Source organism: Cryptomeria japonica, chromosome 3, assembly GCF_030272615.1.
Source record: "Cryptomeria japonica chromosome 3, Sugi_1.0, whole genome shotgun sequence".
In the NCBI taxonomy this organism is placed as follows: domain Eukaryota; kingdom Viridiplantae; phylum Streptophyta; class Pinopsida; order Cupressales; family Cupressaceae; genus Cryptomeria; species Cryptomeria japonica.
The window spans coordinates 509,091,329-509,119,142 of NC_081407.1; the positions used below are offsets into that span (position 1 = coordinate 509,091,329).

Sequence of the window (27,814 nt, forward strand, 5' to 3'; positions counted from 1 at the left end):
AACCTACGTTTCCCAGCCCTGGCGGCAGTAGAAGTGGAAGTGGATGGAGATCCAAACATCATTCCTCCTGCCTGCGAAGCATGAGAAGTATGTGGCACATTTTGGTTGTCGTGAAGTGATGCCTAGCAGACAAAGTAGTAGGCATTGAAATATTTGTGTCATCTGGAACCCCCCAAAGCCTGTTAAACTCAATTCTGTATTGTATATTTTTGAGTTCCTCCAAAAACTTACAATGTTTCACGCCTTTTCCTCTCCAAAACAGAAAGTGTGCATTCACCTTACTAATGCTACCAAACCATTCTCTGTCACAAATATTGCACTTCCGCTTCCTTGTTCCCCCACTTGAATGTGATGTGTCTTGTATTGATATTCGTGAAGCAAACTGTTTTAGAGGAGACTTAGGATCAAAATGACCCCTAGCATATGGTGCCAACAACTCTGAAGGGCAACCTGTACTAACTGGTGCACTCGCCATAGAACTAGATTGGGCTCCAGGATCAGCCCCATGGTCACCCCCCTCATTTTCAGGTTCATATTCTGAATCATTCTCACTATGAGAATGGATTTCCATGTCATCTTCACTCATGTCTTGGGAGCTCATTGTGAAATTGACACCGCTTTTCACAAAATAAAAATAAAAATAAAATCAGCCTAGTTTAACAATATATTTTAAAATTTTTTGCCTATTCATCTCAAAATGAGATTTGATGTTGAATCTTGAGGGCAAAATGAAATTTTTTTGCCTATTCATCTCAAAATGAGATGAATAGGGAAAAAAAAACCAAAAATGACATAGAACAATGAAAATCAGAAAAAAAAAGAAAAAAAAAAAAAGAAAAAGTTGAAAAACCCTACCTTGTGCTTGAAAAATCTCTCCAAAATGTAGAAGAATCTTCTTCTTCCTCTTCTTTTTGCTTCTTCTAGCTCCTATCACGCTTGCAATCACTTTTCTCACCCCTTCAATCAATCTTCTTTAAGTATTTCCTCCTCTTCAGGTTGCTGGAAAAAAAATCAGTTTTCCAAAATGAGAGTGAAATCTAAAAGAAACATGCTTTTGTGTTGTTTTGGGGGGTAGGGTGGAGCCCACGTCCAATTAGGGTTACCCCTTAACCCCCCCAAAAGGCACATGTTTTAAAAAAAATGCCTTTTTCGCTCCTCATTCACGTGGGAACGCGGGAGACGTCTCCACGTCTCCACGTCTCCCTGGGAGACGCAGAGATGCGGGGGACGTTTCCACGTCCCGGCGGTGGCGGGACGGCGGAGGACGTCGCGTCCCCGTCCCCCCGTCCCCGAGACGTCTTTGACGGGGGGACGTGCCCAAAAAGGGGGGGGGACGCATCCCCGTGGAACACTGCAATAAACAAAACTCCAAGACAAAGTGTCCACACGATGTCTTCGACATAACCATGTGTTTTCCATATCATTCCAAGTGCCGGTGATCATTATATCTTGTTGGTGTACCAAATACCGTTGACTGTGCATGAGTCACTTGCTTGCCGGTGAATGTTGCTGATTCTCCAAAGTGCCAGAGTTGATAAGTGTTTAGTAGGTGTTGACATCAATGACAAAACCATACCAAAATACCAACACACTGTGTATGGTTAGTCTGAACCTTACTATTGTGTTTAGTTCAACTGTAAATGTTTGTCTAAGGCTGTGCCAGAATTGGGTGCCTGAATGAATTCATGCAGTTTGAAAATCCTTCATTCCCTTGGAGCTTGCACTATCCCTGTGAGGTTGTGAGTATATCGCTGGCGAAGCAGGGGTTAGTTTATGGAAATTTGTCTACCTGCAGCACCAACCATCCCTACCATTATACTTAGGATCCCTAAACTGTTCCCTTTGTTATTTATTTTCCGCTGTATGAGAATTTCAGCATCGTCAGATGCAAGACAGCTTGTTGTAAACATAATCCCCTTTGTGTTTATCAACAAAACACATCAAACCGTTGAGTTATCTTGTAGTCAAGACCTGACATTTAGAACCTTGAGGTTGTCGCCTTTGATCATTTAAAACAGCATTAGGGATTTTCTTATTCAAGAGAGAATAGAATAGCATTCTATTCTGTGTTGATTGGAAAGAGTAGAAGTACGACTTCCGCCACATCAACAGTTCCATTCTTCTTGCAGCTCTTTTCTTTTGTTCCCATCTTTCGACTTTTCCTTCTTTCTAATGATTCACTTTTTCTATATTACGGGAAAAATATTTGTGGCCTTTACAAGGCAAAGTCTTAAATATTTTACTTGAAATTGAACTTAGCTTTGGAAGACCTGCTTCTCGTTGAAAATGATTTGATGTTGGTAGATAATTTTTTGATGGGTCTATTTGGGCCTCCAGTTTTGGTGCGGGGAATGTTTTCAAAATAAGAGAAATTGAGAATATATGTGCCCCATTTAGCATTTGAAGGGTGGAAATATAACATATTCTTTCATGTTAGGATTAAATAAGGAATGATCATGGTGAAGTGAAATGAAATACTTTAATCTTTCTGAATTTTTATATCATGAAGACCTATAAATGAGGCACCCTTTGCTAAACGTGAGATACTCAAATCGATCTGATAGCTGAACTTCCAGACATAAATATACTTCCCATTTTTATTTTTTATTTTTCTTGCATGATAGGCAGAACAGAGCTTACAAGGCTAGTTCATCTTTCTTTTGCTGCAATGAGAAAACACTTTTCAATGTACTTTTAATGCTGCTGTTTCTGTGGTTTTTGGCATCCCTCATATTTATCTGACAGCATCTTTCTCTTAAATGAATTTTAAATATTTGTTATAGGCAGTAGAAGACCGTTCCCAGCATAAGAACCGTGCAGTAGCATTGGAGCGGCTGCGTCAGTTGATAGCTCTCAAAGGTTTGTCTGCACACTTATGTTGTACAACCTTACATATTCAATTAATCCTGCATTTCTTAATATACAATAGCTGTTGGGTTTGTAAATGTGGTTGAATTGCTTCCTTGTTTAGCAGTTCTATCATCCTATTTTTCTTCAAATGGAAGCTTATCATTGTGTGCATTTTGCAAGTGCTTTTTTGCATGATCTGGTAGGGAATGCATGGGATCGGAATCCAACCAGGCAAGATTATCCAAGAGATAATCTATAGCTGATTTTGATGTGATGATAATTATAGATATGCATGCCCTTTGACAAGAACTAACTGTCAAGTTAGTTAAGAAGTAAGACTTTTTAAAGTGTGGTTACAAGTTTTCTTCCATCACAAATGCTTACCTTTTAAATTACCTTAGTTACGGGACATCATTTTAGCGTGGATTATTGTTTCAAAGAGGCAAGGAGCAATTGATTCAATAGAAAGTGTTCTGTCTTTTGTGAAGATTGTTTAAGACTTTGTGAATGACTTTCCTTCATTGGCAGCTTCTTGTTATGTTATTTGGATCATTAGCTGTTATATTAATTTTAAATTTCTAGTTCTTTCTTAAGCATGGTACATTGTGTACTACATGAACTATTTTTGGTGTGGGAATTTTGAACCTATGTAGAACTTGTTTGAGGCTCTGAGTCCTCACTTAATTTTAGATGGTTTATAGAATTTCTAATCTATCTCCTTGTTTCGATACTATGATGGATATGATGGTTTATAGAATTGCAAATGGGGCTGCAGAAAGGGTTGAGAAGTTTGATACTATGATGGATATGATGTCCCAGTTGTTGGCTACATTAACTAAGAACGCTGGTGGGATTCCTAATCAAAACACTAATGGAAACAATTCCAACACCTCGTATTAACTCTGGAGGAAATGCGAATGGAAGTAACCAGAGTAGCAACAATGGTGGAACCCCCATTGGGTCTGTCTCAAGACCTTTGCAACCCGTCTTCCTTCTTAGGGAAGCAACGTTACCTGAAGTTGAGGTCCCAATAGCTGATGAGATAAGAGCTAGCTACATGGAGTATGCTTCTCTTCCAGCGGAGATTCGAATCATTCTTACCCTTGATCAATACGTGAACCAGAAGAAGAGAAGGGATGGGAGATATGATAACCGTTATTCCGCTCCGAGAGACTATCAACAAGCTCTTGGAAAGGTGACTAGCTCATTTTGATGGGAGCAATAAGTGTATGGCTAGAGCTTGGGTTTAGAAGTTGGACAACTATTTGTCCTTGAGGGCAATGCCTGAAGAAAATGCCATCAAGTTCGCTACTTTGCACCTGGATGGGGCTGCTCACGAGTGGTGGTACCATGGGTTGGTCACCCTTGGCCATAGCTCGATCAATACGTATGCTGAATTCACCAACAAGTTGATTGAAAGATTTGATACCAAGGATCCGGAGGTGAAGTTTAGAGAGCTTGCACAACTCAAACAACAGGGTTCTTTAGACGCTTACATAACTGAGTTTCAAAACCTCTCAGTTATGGTTAGTAGTATTTTTGAAAAGAGGTTGGTGGTCCTATTCACTGAAGGGCTGGAGGAACCATTGAAAGGTTGTGTTAAAGCCTTTGATCCACCCACTTTGGTTGAAGCTGTCAAAAAATCTAGGAGCATGGAGCTGGCTGCCCCTAAAAGTCCAAATTTCAGTCAAAGCCTTCTTCATTTCGTAAGGACAAGAAGAAATTTTCTAATCAGTATAAGAAGTTTCCTTCTGAGATGGATGATGAGCTCCGTCAAGAGCTCCGGAGGAAGAATTTGTGTTATTCTTGCACAGAACCTTGGGCCTTGGGTCATAGATGCCATGGGAAGAGTAATGTTCGTCAAATGGAGGCATATTCAGCTGATGGATCAGATTCTGAAACTTCAGAACAACAAACTGATTTGGAGGAGAGTGAGTACGAAGAGGCTCTAGAAGGGCCTGAAAATGATCAAGATGATAGGGGAGTAGTTGTTCAACTCTCTAGCATTCATAAAAATGAGTCATTCAGAGTTCGTGGAGTGCTTGGAGAGCACCGCGTTATTGCCCTCATAGATATTGGAGCTACTCACAATTTCATTGATGAAAGGATTGTGGAAAAAAGAGGCTTGATAACTGAAGAGGTTGATGGATTCAAAGTTATGGTAGATGATGGTTCAACTATATCTTGCAACCGAATGGTTTCCAACATGTCTCTGAAGCTGGGAAACTATGAAGTTAAGGATGACTTCTTTGTGGTGAGCATTGGAGGTACTGAGCATTTAGTGGCTGCGATCTCTTGGTGAGATCACTTTAAATCTGCAAACAATGGAGCTGAAGTTTATTCTGAAGGGAAGAGAGTGGTGCTAAGAGGGATGTCTAATGGAGGCCCTCAAATAGTTTCATTAAAAAGGATGGAACAGCTGATCCGTCACAACCAAGTGGAATGGGCAGCATAGTGCATGATCATGCCATCTAGTCCACTTGAAGAGAAAAGAAACTACCCTGCTGATATTCAAGCATTGATCACTAAAAGGAGTAGGGTCTTTGAGAACCCACCTCCTGGAAGACCTCCTGAAAGAGGGACTGAGCATATCATTGAGTTAGAAGAAGGTGTGAAGCCGGTCATTACTACTCCTTATCGGTATCTAAAGAACCAGAAGGATAAAATAGAGAAGACAATAAAAGAGCTTTTGGATATGGGGTACATTAGGTCGAGTTAGAGTTCCTTTGCTTCAACACTGGTGTTAGTAAAGAAGAAGAATGGGACCATGCACATGTGCGTGGATTACTGGGCTCTCAATCAGAAGACCATCAAGAATCGGTATCCTATTCCTAGGATTGATGAGCTCATTGATGAGCTACATGGAGCTGTCTACTTTTCAAAGATTCATCTTAGATCCGGTTATCATCAAATTAGAATGAGGGAATCTGACATTGAGAAGACAACCTTTAGATGCCATTTTGGGCATTTTGAGTTTTTAGTCATGCCCTTTGGCTTGACTAATGCGCCTGCTACCTTCCAGTCTTGCATGAACAAGATATTTCAGAAGCAGTTGAGGAATTTCGTACTTATCTTCTTTGATGACATCCTCATTTTCAGTAAGTCATGGAAGGAGCACTTGGAACACTTTGATGAAATTCTCAACATTCTGGAGTCTGAGTCATTGTTTGCAAAAGAATCTAAGTGTGACTTTGGAATGAAGGAGTTGCTTTACTTGGGCCATATCATCAATGCAGAAGGAGTAAAGATCGATCTAGAGAAGATCAAGGCAATAGTTGATTGGCCTCCACCTAAGAATTTGTCTCCTTTGAATGGATTCTTGGGTTTATGTGGCTTCTATCGAAGGTTTGTGAAGGGTTATTCTCAGATGGCTTCCCCCCTCACAGATCTCACTAAGAATGGAGCTTTTGTGTGGACAGAAAAGGCGCAAGGATTCTTTGACAAGTTTAAAGAGCTCATGCTCTCCCCGACTTCTCCAAGCCTTTTGAGCTTCAGTGTGATGCATCGGGTGAAGGCGTTGGTGCTCTGTTGATGCAAGACAAGCACCCAATTGTGTTTGAGAGCAGAAAATTAAGTGGAGCCGAGAGGACATACTCCATCTATGATAAGGAGATGCTTGCAATCATGCATGCATTGGCCAAGTTCAGGTCATACTTGGTGGGCAGCAAATTTGTTGTCAAAACTAATCATAATAGCCTCAAACACTTTATGCATCAGAAAGATTTGAATGAAAGACAACAAAAATGGGTGAGTAAGTTACAAGCTTACGATTTTGACATTGAGTATGTCAAAGGCAAAAACAACATTGTGGCTGATGCACTTTCAAGAAGGCCCCATTTGAGCTCTTTGTGTGAGCTTATTGCTGATTGGAAAGACTTATTGCTTGCTGATTATGCCAAAAATCAGTTTGCAACCAGCATTATTGAGAGTACTTTTCAGGATGAAAGGTACAAGGTGGTTGATGGTTTTGTTGGTTGAAAACTTTGTACACTTGGGGAAATATACAAAATTGTGGTTTGAACCACAACGTGTGAGTAAAACTCTCCTAATTAAGGGAAGGCTCCCCCTATCTAACTACAACTTTGAAAATAAAATAGGATGGGACAACAATCTTTCTTCTTCTTTCAAGAAAGACAATATCCTTTTCTCTTCACAGAAAAGTGATAGCGATTTGATATAAAATAGAAGTAACAACTTTCGAAATGAAATGAGAGAAAGGAAATGAAGTTTCCTGAAAGCTCAAAGACCTCCGTCACTTCCTTCGGGATGGGAAAGCAATATCAAGCTCAAAGACTTGATTATATGAAGTCCTATCTACCCTTTTCTACACTAATTCTATCAAGAATAAATTATAACAGCTCAAAGATTGGAATATCTTGTTCTTTTCTACTTAAAACAATGAGTAGTATAAGCTCAAAGACTCACAGCTATTTCTCACCAAATCTGCTTCTAAACTCTCTCAAGAATAAGTGTAAGCACAAAGATTTACGGCTTCTCTCAACAAAATATTTATTTTAATCTATATTAACCTCAAATACTTGTAGCACAAAGACTACAATTCAAATGCGATTAAGCTCTTTAAGAAACACTTGCAAGAAAGATAATATAGAACACAAACTCAAGTATGTAGCACAAAGACTGAAAGCTTGAGCAATTTCCTTCTATTCCTTTCAATTCTTGAATTCACACATGAAAGCTCAAAGACTTCTTTGCTGTAAATTTGGTAGAGTTTTTGCTTGCTTTCCAAAAGATAAAAATTACAATAGACCCCTCAAGTATTTATGGGAGAGGAGTCATGAGAAAAAGGTGGGAGGATCCCAACTAACTTGAGAAATTCTCTCAACCACCAAGACTTGTTCAATAACTAACTAAGACTTATCTAATAACTAACTATGACTTATTCCAACTACAACCCAAATTGAACACAGCTTTTAGTTGCCTTACATGTAATTACAAAAGTGCAAGTAATGACTTAACTTGCATTTTACAAAAAGATTTTTACATGTAACTTGTCAAAAGAAAAACTACAACTAAAGATTACAAATGTAGAAAAATACAACTAAGTGTTGAAAAACACTTAAGCTGTAGCACGTGAAGACATGAATCCTTCAAACTTCTGGATGATCATTTGTAGTTCATCAGGATCCGGTTCATGGGTGTTCTTGGCAACAACTATGGTTTTCACAATGGTATCATGGCATCGGAGGAGCGCAAAGCTGTTTTTCTCCAAGATGGATTGAATTTCATGCAAAAAGATTTGGTGTTTCATCAATATTTGAATTGAAGCAGCTGAGAATTGATCGCTCCTCCATTCATTATGAATCCTTATCTACAAATCTGCAAGTACTTCTTCTGGTATTAGCTCTCCATCCTGACTTATTATGTTGCAAGAGGCCTTTTCACAATGAGAGACAATATCTTGGAAAACTTCACCCCGTAATCTCATTGCATCACCAATCTCCTCAATGAGGGATTTAAGAACAAGGGCCTTATTTTTCAGAAGCTCTTCAAATTCCAAGTACATGACCCTGGAAGAGATGATGGCATGCTCCTGTAGAACAGTCAACTGTTGTTGGGGCATGGTACGCCAGATTTTCAAACTATCTTCAACACTTTCCAGATTCATTTTGAAAGTATCGGAAGTCTGATCCAGTTTCTCTTCAACGGTTTCCAACTTAGACATCATCTGAAAAATGTCTTTCATCACTTGTGCACATAGATCATGAAGTTGATCAACCCAGGAATCCAATGCTTGTACCTTCTGAGCAGCCCTTTCAACTCCACGAATTGATTCTTGGGAACTGGAAGAACTTGTGGGATTACTCCCTTCAGCAGTAGGTTTCGTAATTTTATGAACAACTGCCATAAGTTGTCGGTTTTCGTCTTCTAGCTTGTCTTTCTTTGCTAGAAGTTGATCACACCGCTGTACCAGTGAAGCTACAAAAAACTGGGCATCATGTTTAATCACCTCATGCGTTTGCTTACCCAATTCTATCCTTGTAACTTTGTGTTGTGCGAATCGCACACCCATCCCCGTCTTGGACAGGGACCCCCCGGTTTGTGCCTTTCTGTCTTTGCGGAAGAGGAAGGGGATATGAAGGGTCAAGTTAGTGAGTGATGGAGTCTGGAATGTCATCTTGATCTCCATATACCCTGAAATTTGGCTAAGTTTGGAATGTCCTGATCCTAAAATTTGACTAAGTCTGGAAAACTGAGGAATCCTCCAAAAACTAGAGTTTGCAATATAACTCCTGGAGGTCTGAAAATGTTATATTCCATAAAATGATCCTTCGGCGAGATCTTGACAAACTCGCCCAAGTGCCCAAGCTCACACTTCTTGAGCAAAAAGCTTAAGTTGCCCAATTTCGGACCCTGGGGCAAAAACTGGAAAATGTGAAATGTTGCAAAAAGACCCTTTAGGTCCGAAAATCACTTAAGTTGCCCAATTTCGGACCTTGGGGCAAAAACTGGAAAATGTGAAATGTTGCAAAAAGACCCTTTATGTCCAAAAATCACTTAAGTCCTCCAATTTCGGACCCTGGGGCTAAAATGTGAAAAGGTTCAAAAGTTGCAAAAAGCCCCCAGAGGTCCGAATTTCACTTAAAGTCTCCAATTTTGGACCCTGGGGCCAAATTCAAAATTTCCCAAAAGGTGCTTTAGGTCTGAAAATGCTTGGAAAGTTGCAAAAAGCCCCCAGAGGTCCGAATTTCACTTAAAGCGTCCAATTTCAGACCCTGGGGCCGAAATTCAAAGTTGTATAAATTTGCAAAAGGTGGTCCAGGTCCGAAAATGCCTCCAGTTCGCCAAAAGTTCAAAAACTCCAAAATTTACCTTGAGTTTGTGGAAAGGTGGGTAAGGTCCGAAGTTTTTAAATGAATTTGCAACGCATGTTTAATGGTCCGAAGTTTTTTTGAAGAGTTGCGAAACATGTCCAAAGGTCCGAAATTTTTTAAGTTCGCAAAATATGTTGAGAGGTCTGAAAACGCCTGGGTAAAACAAAAAATGCTAAATCTCCAAAATCGCAGAAAGCGTTAAAACTCCGAATTTGCAAAATTGGGCCTAAGGTCCGAAAATATCTCCAATCGCAAAAGGCGTTCATGGTCCGAAGTTCGCCCTTAGGATTAGAAAACGCAGTTTAAAGTCTGCAAACCCCCCTCCCCCATTCTCCGAAATTCACCAGAAAAGGCATGAGTGTTAGGATTTTAAAATTTGCAGAGGCTCTTCAAACCTCCAAAATCGCGCTATAAAAGGTTTTCAAACGCCATAAACCCATTCAAAACGCCCAAGACTCCAAAGGTAAAATCACGTAGAAGTAAATCACCCAAACACTATCAAGACCAAGGATCAGATTTCACATTCGAAGAGAAAGGAGAAGCATTTTCAAGATACATCTCACAAAGAGCTTCTCAAGCCAGACGTCGTAATTAAATTTAATGTTTGTTAAATTAAATTATTTAATTTTTCAAATTGATTTATTGAAACGAAATTGATCGTTCGCAGGTCGCAGGACGTTATTAAAGAACCAGGAGAAAGACCTGAAACGCAAATCGAAGAAGGATCGCAATCAAGGCCAGGCGTTGAAGACTGAAAAAGAAAAAAGATGTGGGAACATGCTGCAGGAGCGCGAGAGCAACCAAACATTGGGAACCGTGCCGCTGAACAAAGATGAAGTCCACCACCGGGACCAAAGACCAAAGAACACTCTCAATGCTGCAAAGTTTATGCCTTCTTGAGAAAAAGCACATAGCTGGATTTAATACCAGGAATTCAATTTCTAAAAAAACTGAAACTGCTTTATTGTAAACTGCCTGTGGGTCCTGTGCAAGATATTTTTGTGGATAACTATTCCCAACCACTAAGAAGATTGGATAGACCTGAATTAAAGCCAAATAGTGGCAGGTAGTTGAGATAGTTGCTGGTTGGATAATTGAGAATTAATTCGGCATGGGTTAAAGCTGCCAACTTCTGGAAGGCAGATCAGGACCCTTGGATGCAGTCCATTCTAGCCTTCAATTCAAAATTGTAATATCTATAAAAGGAAGAAGCCTTTCTTTTGTAAAGGGTTAGATGGTTAGGTAGTTAGAGATTGTTAAATAGTTAGACTCTGGTGTGAGAGTTAGATTTTAGAGTTAGAATAGGTTAGATTTTAAGCAGTAGCATGGAGATGTTGCAGAAATTGTTGTAATAGGCAGCTGAAATCAATATATAGACATTGAATTGGTGTTTATTGTCTTGTTTTCATCCTGTTTGCATGGTTTCTCTCAACATTTTAGATAGATCTTTCTATTTTGGGTGTGCAGGTATTTGATAGATTCAGGCTCATAGCACTGAGGACATACTGATTGTGTATCCTTTTGTATGGTTAACTTGAGCCTTTAATTGTGCTTAGTTCAATTGCAGGTGTCCGTCTGAGCTGCGCCAGAATTGGGTGCTTAGTCGTGCGTCTCCAGTCTGAAAATCTTCCAAGTCCGTTTGAAGATTGCACCATTCCTACAAGGTTGTGAGCTATTCTTGCCAAGCAGGAATTGGTTATGTTGAATCCATCTACCCGAATACCCGTGTTGTTAGTTTTAGATCTCCTAACCCTTTCCTTTTGCTCTTTATTGTGTAATTCGAGAATCACAAGAGACCAGTTTGTTGCAAATCGTAAGTCCCCTTGTGTTTCCAGCAAAAACACATCAAACCACTGAGTAGTCCCGCAGTCAAGACCTGACAATCAAAACCTTGAGGTCGTCCCCTTTGATCAAATATAAAAAATAGCATTAGGGACTTCCTTATCTCAAGAGAGGATAGGATACTCAGCTGGTTATTCTATTTTGTGTTGGCCGTATGGAGTTTGCAGCAATGCGATTTCAGACACGTCAACACTTTGTAATCAGCAGTTGACATCTCTTCAAGTGGCTTATCTGCAATGGGTTCAACAATTTCAGCTACCTTCATCTTGTTGCTGTCAACAGTTACTCTGGAGATAGTCTTGGCCTTTTTAGCAACCTTGGGTCTAGACTGTTTAAGTTGCTGATAATCAAAGGCATTAGGTGAGATTTCTTGCTTCTTCCTTTTTGGAGTAAAAGAATTAAGCCATGGAGGTAAAGCCATCAACTCTCCTTCAGTAGCAGCTGTAGGCAAAGGAGAAGCAGTTTCTGTTTGAATAACTGTGGTCATCCTGGGAGGAGTATCTGTATGGATGGCGACCACGGTTTGCTCAATAACCAATGGGCATGAAAATTGCTTCATAAATTCTTCAAAACCAGAAGTGGAGGTATGAATCTTTGATAGCTGGATACAAGCAGGAGTATCTTCAAGAACTTCCAGCACACTCTTTTGTTGATGATCAGGAGGCGGCTCGTATGCTGAAATAGGAATAACATTCTGAGGAGACTCCTCCACCATTAAGTCAGGAGGAGAAAGGGGCGTCTTAATGGAAACTGAGGAAGGGATCCCATGAGGCGAGTCTGAAGCTGGAGACTTAGGAGCATCATCAGATTGTTGCCCTTCTTCTGGATTATCAAGATCAATCACCTGAACATGGAACCGTGACTTTTCCTTCCCACGAACTGTCGCCTCCTGAGGAGGAAGCACTACTGCCCAACTAACTCGCAATTTGATCCGGGTGCCAGAAGATGATGAGCCTTCCTTGTTGTCAACTTGAATCTCAGACTTATGTCCAAGAGGCCTCGTAGAATCATCTTCTTTTCCAATCTTGATTTTAATGAGTCTAACAGCATTACTTTTCAGCCAAGCGTTGGTGTTATCCAAGATAGGCTGAAATCTCTCAAGAATGGATATGCACTCCTTGTGTGACCATTGGATTAAAGGAAGTGGAGCTTCCTCAACCCTTCGTGAAATATATTCAGGATCAAGTACGTGCCCATCCTCAATCATCCCTTATAGAATATCCACCAAGTTCAAATCAACAACTTGCTGAACAGTGAGCCTGCAGTAATCCATCTTCAGAATTTCCACTTCTGTTCGAAGATCTACCCATATATCCTCTATACGATGCACGTGCATGAAGGACTTCTTGATCTTTTCCTTCATACCCCGGTAGTCAAAATGTGCCATGGCTTTAAACCTTTTGAGTTTAATCTCCTCCATTTCGGTCTCCATGGCCTTGGCTTTAACGGATGTGACAAGTGAATATCGGCCAATTTTTAATGGGTTTGTTGTAGAGATCCCCATTCCAACCTTTTGTCTGACAGACTGATGAGCGTGGACAACCATGATCTGTCTTCCCAACTCCATTAGAATGATCTTATTAGTTGGGTATCTAGGGAGCATGTATGGCTGCCCACTATAGCATCCGATTCTCATATAGGTAAAGGTCGGGAATTGAAGAAACAAGCATCCATACTCACTCACCCTTTCCCATGCCTCATCTGATACCCTTTTGTTCTTCAGAGTTCTGTCAAACTGACACATGAAGTAACCGAAGAATGCATCTTGGACTCTTCTGAAATGCAATTTGCTGGGTCTCAAAGGCAACTGATCATAATATTCCCATACCGGTATAAGCGAGCGATCACCCTTGGTAGAAAGACCCGGAAAATGTCTAAGTGATGCTGGCAAGTACACCAAATATGAGTTCATGTAGAAAGTCATAGTGGAAGAAACTGCTGAAAGTTGTTCACACAAGGCATCGCTGATGACTTCTCCCCATGATATATGATGGGACTGCCTTATGAACATGATGAGCTGGTACATCCAGGGCTCAAAAACATTAGAATGTTCAAGGCCCATTATCTTGCTGAGGAGGGTTATGATGTCTCCAATTTCCCATTTGAAGTCACTGCGGTACAACTTAGCCCACCTTGAGAAGGCGGCTCGTGGTTCATGGATCCACTTGTTGATATGACGTTTGCAGTCTTTCTCCCCTTTCACATAATACTTAGCTGCACTATCTTTAGAGATCTCCATATAAACAGGTGCAGGAGGTATTCTAAAGGCTTTCTCAATTGTGTTTGCGTCAAGGCAGATTATTGCTTCACCATCATCATTTTTGATGATTCTTGTCTCCTTGTCAAAGTGATGGGCGCAAGCGAGAACAAATTCAGGTTCTAGGGCAGCCACTGGAAAAGAAGATGCGTGATGGATATGGCTGTCCAACAACTGCTGCATATTGCTATCTTGCGGATCCTCTACCCTCTTGACAAATTCCGACATGTCCACATGCCCTATCTCCGTATCTCTTATGTGATCCAAAGGAGAGGAAACTTGGGAAGGTGCAACTTCGTTTTGGTATTTGTCATATTTATATTTCATCTTCTTTGGAATTGGTGATGACGGCAAATCTGACATTGATGGACAACCTGGAATACTGTGATGAAGACTTAAAAGTGTTAAGGCAACATCATATTCAGCTGCAACTAACATTTTTCCTTCTTCAAATGAGAAAAACTCCAACTCTTGCACTTCACGACTTTGTGAGAGAAAAGTGGGTAATAAATGGAAATGGGGGAATCTTGACTTTGACCAATTTCGGGTCTTGGTTTAATTTTTGCAAGTATACAAGTTGGAAAGAGTATACATGCAATCGGATTTTTAAAACCCGAATGCAGGTACACTTGTAAATTTGCAAATGGAGAAATGGGTGGAAAATGAGAATTAGACTTGCGGGAAATGACGAAAATGGAAAGCACGGATATGGGTGACATGAATGGATAAAAATGGGAAGAACCGGGAATGTCATTTTCATGAAATTGGGAAGAACTTTCAACATGTAATCCGGTTTTTAAAACCTGATTTTGAAAGGATGGGCATTTCACATCTTTGCAACTTGGAATTTTAACCAAGAATGGTTAAATTCTTTAATCGCAATGGAATAACAATGATTTTCATCCAACTTGTAATCGGGATTTAAAATCCCGAATACAAGTAAAGAGGAAAAATGGGGAAGATCAAAGCAATTCAAAGATTGCTTATGAAGGGGGAAAATCTCTCTCACAAAACCGATTTTTGGGGCAAGAACAACATATTTACAAATTTACAACTAGAAAGGAAAATAAGAAAACAAGAAAACAAGAAAATGAAACAAGAAAAGAAAAGAAATCATACCTTGTTTCAATCTGAAAATGCCTGTCCAAAAGATGATCAATCTTTGGAAGAAAGAAGAATAGCTCTTTAATAGAGACAATCCGCAATGCCAAACCCTAGCCACGGTTTTACAAAAACGCCATAAACTGAAAAACGTGGTAGCAAATCCAAATTTGGAGGGCCAAAATGCCAAAGAGGAATCACGCCTAAGAGTCCCAAAGCAAAACGTCTAAGGAAGAGATGAAAACATGGCATCAAAACCTTCCAAAACACAGCCTAGGAAGGATCATGTGGTAAAAACGTGGCATCAAATGCATCTTAAATGGCCCAAAGAATGACTGAAACTTCTCCCAACTTCAACACCTAGGTAAGAGAGGTAAAACGATTTAGGAGATTGCTGATTTGCAAAGTAAATATCCTCCAAAATGTGGATTCAAGGGACCACGTGGTAAACCGTTTTTTGCAAAGAATGAGGGTAAATCATCACGAAAAAGCAGCAACGTGTTCTTCAACCCACATAAATCGCCTTGCTACAAAATCGCCTCCTTACTCCTTGAATTTCTCCACAAAAAATTGGGAAGAATTTGTGGAAGAATTGACTTAGGAGAAGAAAATTGGGTTTTTGGGAAGAAAATACAAGTTTTAATTCATGTATTCACATGCCATAGAGGAAATCGGGTTTTATTTCCCATATAACAAGTTTTAATTGTCACTTTTTCCCTCAACAAGGCAAAATTGGGTTTTTAAAATGCAATAACATGTTTAAAATCCTCAAAAATGCACTTTATAGAGAAAATCGGGTTTTTTGGGCAAAATAGCAAGTTTTAAATGTCACTTTATTTTATTTCTAGGCAAAATCGGGTTTTGGAGAGAGATGTGCAAGTTTAAAATTACTTGTAAAGGGAAAATAAAATCCCTACAACAAGTTTTATTAACTTGCACATATGTAATAGGGGTTTAAAATCCCTATTACAAGCAAAAGCCATTAAAGTAGGGGTTTTATAAAAGAATTACAAGTTTACTTGTAACTTAACCAAAAAATCCTTATTTTAACTTAAAAAGCCAAAAAGCATCAAGGGGGAAATAAAAAGCAAATTACAAGTTCTTATTTTCAATAAAGTGCACTTGTAATTAACCAAAAATTTCCCTACAAAGACCAAAACAATGGAAATCATTAAAACTTGCAATTGAAGAGAAATTTTCCACTTGCAGTCAAGGAGAAAAAACCCGAAATTGAAGGAAAGACATAGCAAATGAATCCAGAATGCGACGAAATTCGAAACGTAGTTCGAGGATGGACTGAGGATTAAGCCAGTCCAAGGATTAGTCGAAATTATGTCTCGGGAAGCATGCCATAGAGTAATTTTTAATTTTTTTTTACAAATTTTTTTATGTAATGGTCCTTCATTTTTGAAAACAAAAATGAGGACAACAGGTTTGATACTTTACAAGGGTAGAATCTTTCTGTTACCTGAATCTCAGCTCAAAAAGAAGATTCTACAGAGTTTTCATGACATTCCACTTGCTGGTCATCAAGGTTATTCCAAGACCTACAAGCAGATTCGTGAGAGGTTCACTTGGAAGGGGCTAAAAAATGAAGTGTTGAACTACATCAAGGAGTGTCACACTTGTCAGATGAACAAAAATGAGCACACTCTACCTACTGGTTTGTTGCAACGTCTGCCTATTCGCAACCAAAAGTGGGAAAGTATTTCGATGGATTTCCGATGGATTTCATCACGAGGTTGCAAAAGGCTCATGGCAAGGACTGCATTTACGTGGTGGTGGATAGATTAACCAAGTTTGCTCATTTCTTTGCCATCACTAGCTCATTTACAACAGCTCAAGTGGCTGATGTGTTCTTCCGTGAAGTGTTTAGGTTGCATGGGTTGCCCAAGGATATTGTAAGTGATAGGGATAACAAGTTCGTAAGCACCTTTTGGCAGGAGATTTTCAGATTGTGTGGCACAGTGCTTACTCCAAGCACAAGCTACCACCCACAGACTGATGGACAAACAGAGATTGTAAACAAGTGGTTGGAAGGCTATCTCAGAAATTATGTTTCAGAACAGCAGAAGGCATGGGTGAGATGGCTACATCTAGGGGAATATTGCTACAATTCCTCATATCACATGTCCATTTGGATGTTTCCTTTCATGGCACTGTATGGTTATGAGTCCCCTAGCTTTGCTGATTTGATGTTTGGTGATAACAGAGCCCCTCAAGCTAGGATATGGTGCAGGAATGTCAGGATATTATGAAGGCCTTGAAGAACAACCTCCAAATTGTACAAAATTAGCAGAAGCTATATGTTGATCAGCAGCGCATAAAGTGATCATTTGAGGTTGGAGACATGGTCTACCTTAGACTTCAGCCTTTTAGACAGTCTTCTCTCAAGAAGAGTGGAGCAAAGAAGCTCAAGTTACGTTTCTATGGACCATTCAGAGTCACTAGGAAGGTTGGTGTAGTGGCTTATGAGTTGGAGCTACCAGAGAGTAGCAGAGTTCATAATGTCTTCCACGTGTCTCTCCTCAAGAAGGCACTTGGACACAACGTAGTGGTCTTTTTAGATTTACCTCCTTTGGATGAGGAAGGACAGTTGGTGCTGATTCCAAAAGAGATTATTGATTTCAGAGAGCGCTCCTTGAGAAGAAGGACAATTGAGTAGTACTTGGTGAAGTGGAAGAACTTACCTGCAGAGGATGCTACTTGGGAGAGTGAAGAGATTCTCCAGCATCCAGGTTTGTGATTGCTTGAGGACAAGCAATCTTGGGGAGGGTGGACTGTAATGTCCTCTTCTCGGTGAGGAGTAGCTTAGTGAGCCATTAGCCTATTCCAGAGACTCGTATGCTAACTGGAAGCAAAAATTGGGGTTTCCTATTTTCTAGGAGGACTTCTCGCACTTTTTAGGGATGATCTGGTTGGAGTTTGGCAGAATGAATCGAGGTTTCCTTCTGGGTTTTCTGTAAGCTTCGCAGTGGTATGACATGCAATCAGTTCAGGGGAGTTTACAAAACTTACTATTTTTAGTAAGTTGATGTCAGTTGTCATGATTACTGGGTTTTTCTGGTGTTTCTCAAGCTGAGCCACGGGTTTCGAAGAACAGTATTTTTGGTGAAGTTTCCTGGACTTACTATTTTTAGTAAGTACTATTTATGACAGTTCTATTTTTGCCAGGTTTAGTTGTTCAAGTTAGTTGACTTAGTCTCACCTCTTTTTGGTAGTAATCGGTATTTGGAAGGGAAAAAAGTATTTTTTAATAAATACTTTGATTATATTTGGCCTAGGTGTAATTGGTATTCTGACTTATGGGGTTTGACATGATATTTTAATCAAAAAATATAACTTAAGTGAATGGGGTGATTTTGTGCTTAAGTAATATTATTCCTCTAAAGTCATTTTTATTGAGCGCCCACTTTATACTTTATATCATAAACTATTATTTATCCAAAGTGGCAATTTTGTGGTGGAATTGGCATTGGGCGAACTTTGGCTAAGAGGTGAAATGAAATGAATTACATTTGGGCGCCATGTTAAGGGATTTGAATTTGAATTTGGCTTGGCAAAAGTTATAAATTGGAGCCTTGGGCTCTCATTTTGGCTATCCATGAAATTTGTATAACGAAGTGGTATCGGAATTGTACCAAACTTGTGCTTTGAAGTTGCGAGCTTCCTAGCCTATGTTAGTTTCGTGCTTGAGATATTGCACCTAGCTGTGGAGAGACTATTTCTCACTCAGAGGAATAGATAGAGCATATTGAGAATGGATTGCATCAGTTGGTTTTCTGTTTTGGTGTGAGTTTGTGTGTTTCCTAGTTGCTGGATGGCATCATGGTTGAAGCATATTTTCATTCCTAAGTCTTTGTGCGGGCTCCTGCTGATTTTGGGTATTGGTTCTAAATATTTCTAATCATCAGGCGATGAGATTTGTAAGTTTTCAGCCCCTAGTTCTGAGTCTTCAATTTTTAAATGCAAATCGTATTTTTCAGCCTAGACATACTTGTTAGGAAGGTGCATTGGGATGCGTGTTGTTTGTTTGGGGTCATTTTTCTGCTGTATTCCAGTTCGTACTTGGTCGGTTAGTGCTTATTGTCATTTTGGGTCTGTTGTGGGGTGATTTGAGTGAGTTTTGAGTGAGTTAGGAGCATTTTGGTGTGAATTGGTGTTGCTAGTTATGCATTTCTAGCTTGCTGTCTTATTTATCAAATTTTCAAAAGTTGGATTTTGGGTGAGTTTTGAGAGAGTGAATTGATTGGGTTGTTAGAGGATGTTTGGAGGTCTTGTTGCAGCTGTCAGCTCTCAATCAACACTTGGTTGTCAAATTCTATATTCATTGTAATGCTGGTTAGTAGTACCAATGACAACATTTTGGCTTTCTGCTGTCCCACTGCATAAGTGGAAGAGGCTGGCTTAGCCACCTACCTTAGATTAGCAATATTTCTTAAATTCTGAAATCGCTGTAATGAATTGTAAAGCTGGTTAGTAGTACTAACACTATCCTCTCAGATTTCTTATTTGTCCCCACTGCATAAGTGGAAGAGGCTGGCTTAGCCGCCTATCTTGAAATTGTAATACTGTCCTCTTGTTGCATAAGCGATTGAGTTGATTGTAATGTTGTCCTCCCGCTAAATAAGGGGTGGAGTTGATATTAATTTCTATTTCTAGTCCTCCCGCTGCACAAGCAGTTGAGTGATTGCATTCTTCAATTCTTTGGCTTGTCCTTGACTGGTTTACCGCCAAGTGATTGCATTGTTTTTCAATATCCCGTTGTATAAGCGGAAGGGGTTGGTTTGCCACCCGAGTATTCTAATCACTTTCAGTTATTGGCATCTAACGATCCCCTGAACATTGTATGCTCTCACACTCCCAGATTGGGCTCTCGGTGATCAGAAAGTGGAAGGGTTACTTTCAACAGCATTTGGTTTTCATTTCCTTACCTTAACGAGTGTTGTGTTGATTGTAATTTGGAAAAATAAAAAAAAATATCAAGGGGGATCTTTACATTAATCCAAATAAAACTCAATCATGTGTTAAATATTGAAAACTTTCATAGCCATTCTAATTGAAATAACCAATATAATTAGTAAATCTGTGCAAGTTGGGAGAAATTTAACAGCGGCTATAATGAACCTTGGTTACCCGTGATGCATATCATAGCCTGATGTTCCTGAGACCACCACGGGCTCTACTTTGTGCCACATCTTTCTTCCAAGAAATGATTAGTCTTTGATCAATGTATCAGGATTTGTGCTTTTGTTTCATATGAATATTTTTGATGAATCTATTTACTTTACTCCATTGGGATGTCATGGCCATGATTTAAATTGCTGGACAACCTATGAATTGATAACATAAAGCTTTCATAAAGCAGTTCAACATGAAATACAAAAGTATTTACTTCATAGACTGCACAACATATATTCGTTGGCATTTATGAAATTTAGATTATGAGAGAAGCTGGTTTTTATTGCTATAGGATTGATTACTACCATGATAAGCCTTAAGATACATTATAGTGTGAATTATTATGTTCCTATTCTGAAAACTAATTTCTTTTCGACAATTGTTTGAATTGCTTCTTGTAATTAGTCAGGAACCCAATAGATCTTGAGACATACAAACCTCCGCCTGAGCTCATCCAAATACTTCCAGCCAAGGCAACAGTAAGGGGGCCTGATTCTAATCAGCGAATTGGGCCAAACAATGCAAAATTTTTTCTGGTGTGTTTGTTCTAAACAATCTATAACTATAAGTAGAATGCTGAATTTCTGTTTGGAATTTTGATGACTGGTTTTGACAGTTTGGCATCCAAATATTTCCAATGCAAAAATAACTAGAGGACACTATGAAATTTGTTGTCATCGACAGGGTGTACGAGCTCTGCTAGATTTGCTTATGGCAGTTGATGGGTCAGTATCTGATGCAGCCAGCCTGCTAGGGTATGGGTCAACATTACGTCTGTAAAAATGCTTGTGAGCATATTCCTGTGTATGTTAAATTTCTGTTTGTATTTTCATGCATGTTCTGATTTTGCATGCATTTTAACTTCTTGGATTGTTATTCTAGACTTCTAGTGACATTCAGTTTGTATATATTTTAATATTTTGTTATGTATTTACAATTTGAGTAAAAACATTTCAATCCATGAAGCATTTGTAACAGTTTAACATACAAGTTACTGGTGGCTTTGGTAGCACAGTATTATTGAGATGTCTTATTATTGTGGCGGTTTTTCACTGCATTGGAATATTTCCATGCTCAATATATTACCACAAGAACTATTTTCCACTTGTAGTCATTACTATTAATGACCTTTATCTCATGTATCTTGCTAATAATTACAAGACAAGGGGACTCACAAAGCAGACAAGCACCTTTAAGCATTAGTTGGTATATAGGGATGGAATGATGCTCATAATTGAAGCATGCCTGACAGAAATAATTATATTGCATATTAAAGTGGATCCTCAAAAATCGGTAGAAACAGTGAAATTAATGCTAGGCAGATGCCGAATAACAGGTTCACTCTTGTTGATGGGGCAATACATAACAAGGCTTTGAGAAAGCTAGAAATATGGTCCTCCGTCTTTATGGCTGTCAAAATTGAACTTTGATGGAGCATTGCAAAGGAATCATGGTGTGTTCTATGTGATCACAATGGAATATTTCAAGGGAGACCTTTGATCTTTATCCTAAAAGGTACAAATAATGACCTTCAAACTTCATGGATATTCCATTGAATGCGTCATGAATGCTAATATTTTTACAAAGCCTTATTGCTTACAAGTTTTGTTCTTATTTGAATAACTTTAAAAGGCTTCAAACTAAGTTGTAAGTGCAGGAACTATGGCTGATTCTAATAGCTTACAATCTTTAAGCAAATGTTAACATGCTTTCTTACATGCCTACATCAATTGCATCATTTAACTCATACTCTAAAATATGACACTACAAGTGAATGCTTAAACAATCTGCAAAACCATAGTGCACACAACAATATGGTTTATGTAATGTCCCTACTAGTTAGGTTTCACTTTCTTGCAAATCAGACTGTTAGAATGCAACAAAATATGTATTACTAATCTAATTTGCAATTACTTAATTAAAACTAATCTCAATTCTTAGGTAATAAAAAGGATACGAATGAAGTATTGGGATATGTCCTTAGGCGGTTGTAATGCTCGCCTTCTTGGAATCCATTATGGTTCCAAGCCTTACCAAGAAAATCGATAGATAATTCGATTCCTGTCTTGGATGTAGCATTTTACATCCAAGCCTACCAAGGAAGATCGTCATATATGATCACTTCCTGCCTTGGATGATACATCTTATTATCCAAGTCTACCAGAGAGGATCGGCAAGATCCGTCTCTTCTTGGGTGAGCTTCCGACACCCAAGCCTTTAACATATATGCATATGAGTACTCAGTATATATTGCCTACCAGGGATTATCATAATCCCTGAATTAGGCTAAGGGAATTTCCTCCCAATAGCCTCCATCACATAGCCAAATTATTGTTATTCATATAACATTTTATATTTCATTATCATTTTTTAATCTATAACTTATGCCTGCATCTACATATTCCTTAATTACTATTATTGATCCTATATCCATACAAATATCCTGCATACATACATATATCTATTGCTACATATACATGAGACAATATTATTATAAAACTATCACTCTGTCAAAGAGACAGATCCATTATAAACATATATGTGTGTGTGTGGCACACACGTCCACACACATATATTTTTTTGTGGCATAAAAACTAACCGCTCTGATACCAATTGTAATGTCCCCTACTAAGTTTAGGCCTGTTTAACCATAATTAATCTATTTCTATACATTTTGACTTAAAACTAATTTGAGTAGGAGACAAATCTATCTTAACATAAATAAAAATCAATGATAACATAATATTTTTCATGATATTGAATTGATATATATATATATATATATATATTAATTATAATTATTGTACTAATATCTATTATTATATCAACAAATAAATGAATTAAATAATATTACCTATGGTTTATGTATTTGCTGATAACCTATTATATCAATTATTAATACTACCACTGGTAAAACATTATTAGTTATTAATATATCTAATGGCTGGTAATGGTAACAGAACTGACACATGTCAGATCTGGTCTGCCACTCATGAAATTATGTATTACCGTAGTGCCTATTTCAGTCTATGTTAATATTATTATTCAAATTCTGCATAAAGATATTATCAGACCTCATTAATTAAACATACTTATTAAACACATCCCATGCATACCACCAATAACAAGGAAGTTGCTGTTTGTAAACTTTATGACAGTTCTGAATTAATCTTCTCGTTTTTCTTCCCTTGACCCAATAAGGTTGTAAAAGAATCAGAAAGTAAAATGATGATGAATAAAGAGATTGTGAATACCCTCTTATACCATGCACTTAGGATGAGAAGTTACTTGGATAAGGCATGTCTCATCTCTCTTTGTGATTACCTTCCTTCCTAACACATACTAATCGTAACCTTGATAATTAATGCGATCTGCTGCATCCATCTTATGTTAACCACTCATGTATAATTAATCTTCCGGTGATTAATATAACTGGTCCACTTATCAATGAATATAATTTATGTTTCGACAATATCATGTATCCCTCAAAGATGGATGGTCTTCTCTTTCCAATCGATATAGCAGTGGATATATTTATTTCTGATGTTTGGCTGGGTATTATCGTGTTTCTTATACCCAGCATCGTCTATTATTCTTGCCTTGGTCGATGATATTCTTGTGTGATCATTGTATATGTATACGTTACATCTTACCTTTATTATCCCGTAGACTTTTACTTCCCAATACTTTTCGATACTCCACCGATCTGCATTTGTTTCTTTGTACGGAATTTTACTATGAGCGAAGGGATTATAATCTTCCCTCTGGCCTAATTTACTTTTGGATATTGCTTACGTGGCTGGCCATATGTCTTCGTTTAGGTTCCATATGTGTTTTGCCTTTATTAGTCTTTCATTGCTATCCAATTCTTTATGCAGATAGCCACTGATATTTGATAATTTATATTTGATAAATATGAAATTTATATTAATATTTAATAAATATAAATTATATATTAAATCTTGTTTATTATTATTATTAAGATTTATTTAGTTCATTCTATTCATTTATTTAGTTATATATATATTTTTATGTTTTAATTGTATTATTAAATTTTATTTTAGAGCGGGCATTATCATGTTTTTGATTGTTTAGATGGGGGCATCACAGTTTATGTGGGCTTGTTTGCAACTTATAGCTGCAAAAGAGGAATAAGAACTATGCTTGTAAATGGCTGATCATGCTTAAATACAACTGCTTCTTATCTACTTGTGTTAATGATTGTTAGTGACCTTGCAAGTGAATAGCATAAACAAATTAAAAAACAATATCAAATGGAAATATATCAATAAAAGTGATTTGCCTTGGAGAAAGGCAATGTAGGCAGAAAAATCCGGCTAGAATCCACTATCAAAATCAGTTGTATAAGTGTGTTCCCTTTACAAGGATCCCTAGAATGCCTCCTAAACACCCTGTCACTTGCACCTAGCAAACTCCATGACTAAACATCGTAAAATAACTAGCTATTTCAAGAATCCATTGCAACAAACTGCAACCACAATATCTAAGATGGATTACAATAAGAAAATCATCTAATTTGAGCTATTATGGCTCTCTCAATCCTCACAAATCTCTTCTTCTTCAACTACATCCCCAAAGCATATCCCAATGTGTATATTTATAGGAGAGGAAGGTAATGAATCAACCAAGAGGCAGACTAATGTTTCCCATTCAAAGAACTCTTTAACTTCTCAGATGACTATTCAGATCTGTTATTTGTCATGTAAGGGATTAAATTTGATAACAATAAAACCCATCACCTGTGCCTTGTTCCATTAAGGGTGAGTTCAATAGTGGTTGAACCTCTTAAGACAAATTTTATTGTGACCCAACTTGTCACTGATATTGTTGATGTGTTTTTTACCACCTCAGAAACAAAACAGAATATAGAGTATCCTACCCTGTCTTGAACAAGGAAATATTGAATGCTAAAGGTTATGATCAATAAAGAAGACCCCAAGGTTTACAATGCGAATGATCAACTTTGGATTCTGGATAGACTTGAGATATGAATGTGATAATGCTGGTTCGCACAAAGGGACTTACACAGTTGTTCAAGGATTTCAATCAATTCTTTCCCTTGGAATGACTTAATATTTGCAATTTAGGCTCTCAACTGCTTCTATGAATTCTCTTTGAAACAAAATGAAAAAGGAATTAAGGTTTAGGAATCTCTATTCTAAGCTTTCAATGCAAGAAATTATCAATGACTTAGTGAAACCAAATCGAACTTTGCTTCGCCATTAGGAACAACTATGCAAAGTTGATGCAATCTTTTAAGGAGATATGAAAGATTTTCAAATTGCTCATGCACATTAACACCAAAGGAAATGCAAATCAATGATTGTAAAGCAATTGAACTTAAGCATAAATGGAGTTCAGTCTAACCATGCACTGTGACTTGCAATCAACAAACCACAATTGGTATGAACATGTAGGTTTCACCGTAAATCATCAACAATATTTTCCATTCAACTAAATAACTTGATGCAAAAATAACTCTTAATCTAAATTTGAGAGGTATGAAACAATGCTAACATCCAAAATCACACATAAGCTCACCAAGCTTCAATGAGTTTGTATTAACTTTGGCAGTATTTCGACAACAATTTCACATAAGTCTTATTAGAAAATGAAGTGAGCAAGTCTTATATAGAGCTCTCATTACAAATGAAGGGCCCATATTTATTTGAAATCAATGACCAAGATTAAGACAACTAAACCCTAATTAGGGTTAGTTACAACCAACTAACTGACCAAACCTTATTAAAAACTAGCCAATGGAAAATGAACGCCTTCCTTGGCACAAAATGCGAGGAATGAGAACAAATAGAAAAATTCCATGCCATTAAGGATCATAACAACTCATCTTCTAGAATTATGTGCTTCTTATCTCTTTCCTTGCTTGTAAATTCAATGAACCTAGACATAATTATTTCAAGCACATCCATTGGTGCACTTGGCATGTTTTCCACCTTATACTAATTGACTGCCAAATTAGTAGTAAATGTGGCAAGAGTCTTTTCCCATTCTAATCCCAATTCTTGGATGCCATTCATGAAAATTAGAAGTGAAGCAGCATTCTCCATATGATCCTTTGAAATGGAATTTGTAGCCTTGAAATAGATATTATGCATTTTCTCCTTTAGATCATTTACATCCAAACATTGCCTCTATAGAATTTTGTCCTGAATATCCTTAATCATCTTCCCTACTCGAATGCAATCATTTTCTGCCCTTCCAAGAACATCCTTCCTCGTGATCAAAGCACAATACCAACTATGGAAATCACATGCTTGGTTCACCTCCATCACGTTTCCATCTACTAAAGTCTATTTAGGAATGTTCATTAATACATTTAGATGTGGAATAGTCTTCTCCTTGACAACATGGAATTCCTGACACAAGGCAATTAAGGGTTGAATTCTATCCAAGAGAGAGACAACTCTCCCATATACTTGAAACAATTCCTCCATGAATCCATTTACTCTTTCCGAAACAATTCCAACTTATCCTTTCACTGCCTGAGTTGTTGACCTCCTTCCTTCCAAGTCATCAACTGATTCTTTTGGAAGTGCTGGAGGAGGTGGAAATATTTCCCCAGTTTTACTATCAGGTTTCATCAAATGTTGAATGTAGTTCTCCAATTGCATGTTTTCTTTCTTCAACTGACTCTTCTTTTCTTCCTCCTTTTTGAATCTCTTCATAATGGTCATTACGGAACTGTGCAATTCTTCAATTTCTTGCTCCTTTGTTGTCAGTCCCAAATCAAATGTTGCAACATCATACTCATTTGCAGCGATATCTTCTTTTGCCTTATCAACTCTTGGCATTGCAATCTGAATCTTGTGAGACCCGAAACTTTCCTTTATGATCTTAGAATATTTCTTTGCTTCTTCTTTTCCACTGTCTTGTTTATTTGGGTTAGGAATTCCTCCAACTCATCCGCTCAATCCCTTTCTACTATAGAATTCTTCTTCATTCGATCGTTCAACCATTCAGGAATTGACTGTTCTTCATCCTCATATAGCCCCTCTTGTTGTTGATCCTCTTGCAATGCTGATATTGTCCTTTTATTGAGCTTTTCATCCGGAAAACTTAATTTTTCTTTTAAGACTTCCTCAAGTGGGATTGGTTCCATTGATTGATCATTGTCCATTCCCATAGCTTGGAAGAGATTTTCTTCTTGATCATTGGGTTGATAGTCAGGAAGAACTTCTACGTCTTGAGAAGCACCCCCTTCGTGAATCCTTTGTTGAGTGGATTCCAAAGGCTCATTTATACTCTGTCTATCTTGTACACTTGGAGTTAATCCAACCTCCCTTTGGGGATCACTCTTTGCAGTAGATGTTAAAATCTTGCATGTGAAAAGATCAACCTCCTGAACTGAAGCACTAGTTGATGAATGAGTTGTTCTTGACTTATAACGCTTCTGTCTTGGTTCTTCACTTTGAATCTCTTGCCTTTTTGTCTTTCTAGACTGTGCACTCTCAATTACCTTCTTCACTTTGTCACGATTTCGATCTTGCTGCCCCTCTCTATCTTCTCCATTTCTAATTTCTTGTGATTCCTCGGTCATTTCATCATCGGAGGATTCCTAGTCCTTCGTCAAGTCATATGTCAAGTAAACATCCTTCCTTTTCAACTTATCAATTTGTATATTCATCCATCTCCTTGTGTTTGACATAATTGGTCCCATCAAGACCTCAAGATTTGTTAGTTCTTGAGCAGCCCCATTGAGTGTTGGAAG

The 27,814-nt window shown here is 38.1% G+C and overlaps 1 protein-coding gene across 4 annotated transcripts in view; it reads left to right on the forward strand.

The window, feature by feature from the left end:
* The window catches only part of LOC131044855 (uncharacterized), a 168,390-nt gene that overhangs the window by 11,880 nt on the left and 128,696 nt on the right, over nucleotides 1-27,814 (forward strand). For 3 of the 4 annotated variants that reach the window (XM_057978325.2, XM_057978336.2, XM_057978333.2), the window contains exons 2-4: nucleotides 2,784-2,859; nucleotides 20,470-20,600; nucleotides 20,749-20,819. In XM_057978325.2, coding sequence (XP_057834308.1) covers nucleotides 2,784-2,859; nucleotides 20,470-20,600; nucleotides 20,749-20,819 — 278 coding nt within the window. Of the gene's footprint in view, nucleotides 1-2,783; nucleotides 2,860-20,469; nucleotides 20,601-20,748; nucleotides 20,853-27,814 lie in introns of all 4 variants that reach the window. The other variant, XR_009105721.2, reaches the window with a different exon arrangement.